The 1,478-nt window shown below is 55.3% G+C and overlaps 1 protein-coding gene across 1 annotated transcript in view; it reads left to right on the top strand.

Annotated features, from left to right (window-relative positions):
* The window catches only part of LOC119589185, a gene marked incomplete at its 5' end in the record, with an annotated part of 121,836 nt that overhangs the window by 6,224 nt on the left and 114,134 nt on the right, over positions 1-1,478 (top strand). The window contains 1 exon segment of the mRNA XM_037937781.1: positions 1-1,216. Within this exon segment, the coding sequence (XP_037793709.1) occupies positions 1-1,216 (1,216 nt within the window).

The following is a 1,478-nucleotide window of genomic DNA, read 5'->3' as shown; positions in this document are numbered from 1 at the left end:
AGTGAGGGTGACTTTAGCGGTTATGTGACGCTGCCAAGGAGGAAGCCATATTTAAATTTTAAGAGTGTGTCGTGTGGTTCAAATGCGAATAATAGTGTTGGTTCGGAGTTTGATAATGAAGACTTAAGTTATTTCAAGGAAAGAGTGGGCATCTTGAGAAACTGTGGTGTTAATTCGATAACTCGCACGCAGAGCTTTAAGGAGGGACTCAATTGCTATTCTCACGAGTACAGCAACACTGCGTACGGCTTATCGAGAACGCAGAGCTTCCACGATGGCCTAGCGGGGGACTTCAACGCGCTAGAAAGTGGCAAGACGAAGCTCCAAAGGGCGCCGTCCGTGGATGAGATTTTAGAGTCTGTGAAGACCCTGAGGGCGAGGAAGACGATGGTCAAGTCAACGCCAGACCTCCTGAGTCCCCAGGAGCCTGTGTACCACTCGGCGTCGCTGCCGAGGCACAAGGGCAGCAAGGGCAAGGGCTCCCGCGCCGCAGGGACGTCGTCCCTCCTCGGCGTGAGATACAACGGGCCCTCCTCCAACGAGTCGCTCTACGAGCGCGTCCCTGAACCCGACTACGAGCAGATCCCCGAGTCCCTGGTCGGCGGGACGCCCTACTACGAGAACGTGTGTCGCGGCAACAACCACTACGAGAACATCCACCTGAAGGGCGAGGTAATCTACGACAGTCCGAGGCCCACCGACCACAGCCTCCACCACCACTACGACAAAGTCCACGGCTCGGCGGACCTCCACTATGAGAACGTCAAATTCGATGCGCCCGTCTACGAGAACGTGGACGAGAAGGAGCCTACCTACATGAACGTTAACGGCACGTCCAAGTCCGGCAACGTGTACGCCAATATCGACACGGGCGGCAGCACCAACAAAAAGACCGGCAGCCTTAAGTCCTCGAAGTCAAGGTCGAACAAGGTCACCATCAGTGGGAACTCCATGATGCAGGGCACGACCTACGACGTCCCACGGGCGGCCACCCACATCTACGACTCCCCACAGAGGCAGGTGCGGTCCGTGGCGTCGACGCAGGCCAACGAGTATGACACGCCGAAAAACAACCGCTCGATCCTGCCGCAGTCCACGCAGATCGTCCTCAAGGCCAAGCACGACCAGAAGTCCAAGATCGACGACATCTTCGCCGACTGCGACAAGGACTCCCTCGAGGGCGACAGGGACAGAGAACCCGACATACCTTCGCCAGGTGAGTGTTGATGACTCCTTCGTGCTCTCGACTGGTATGGAAATGAGATCGAGAGCTGGTCCGGGTGTGATAAATATCCGTTGTTTTACGAGGCCCGAGAAAGGTGATCGTGTTTCTCGGATCGATCAAGTCTGCAACGAGCGAGCAAACGTAACTGTCACAGAGGTGTTTTTATCGAAGTTGGTGTTTGCATCATTCTTTTTCGTTAGCTTTTCGCTCCGCTGTGCATTCGGGCGTAAACAATGGACTTGCAATAGTGCAG

The sequence above is a fragment of the Penaeus monodon genome, chromosome 25, assembly GCF_015228065.2.
Source record: "Penaeus monodon isolate SGIC_2016 chromosome 25, NSTDA_Pmon_1, whole genome shotgun sequence".
NCBI lineage: Eukaryota > Metazoa > Arthropoda > Malacostraca > Decapoda > Penaeidae > Penaeus > Penaeus monodon.
This window is presented reverse-complemented; position numbering and strand designations above follow the sequence as displayed.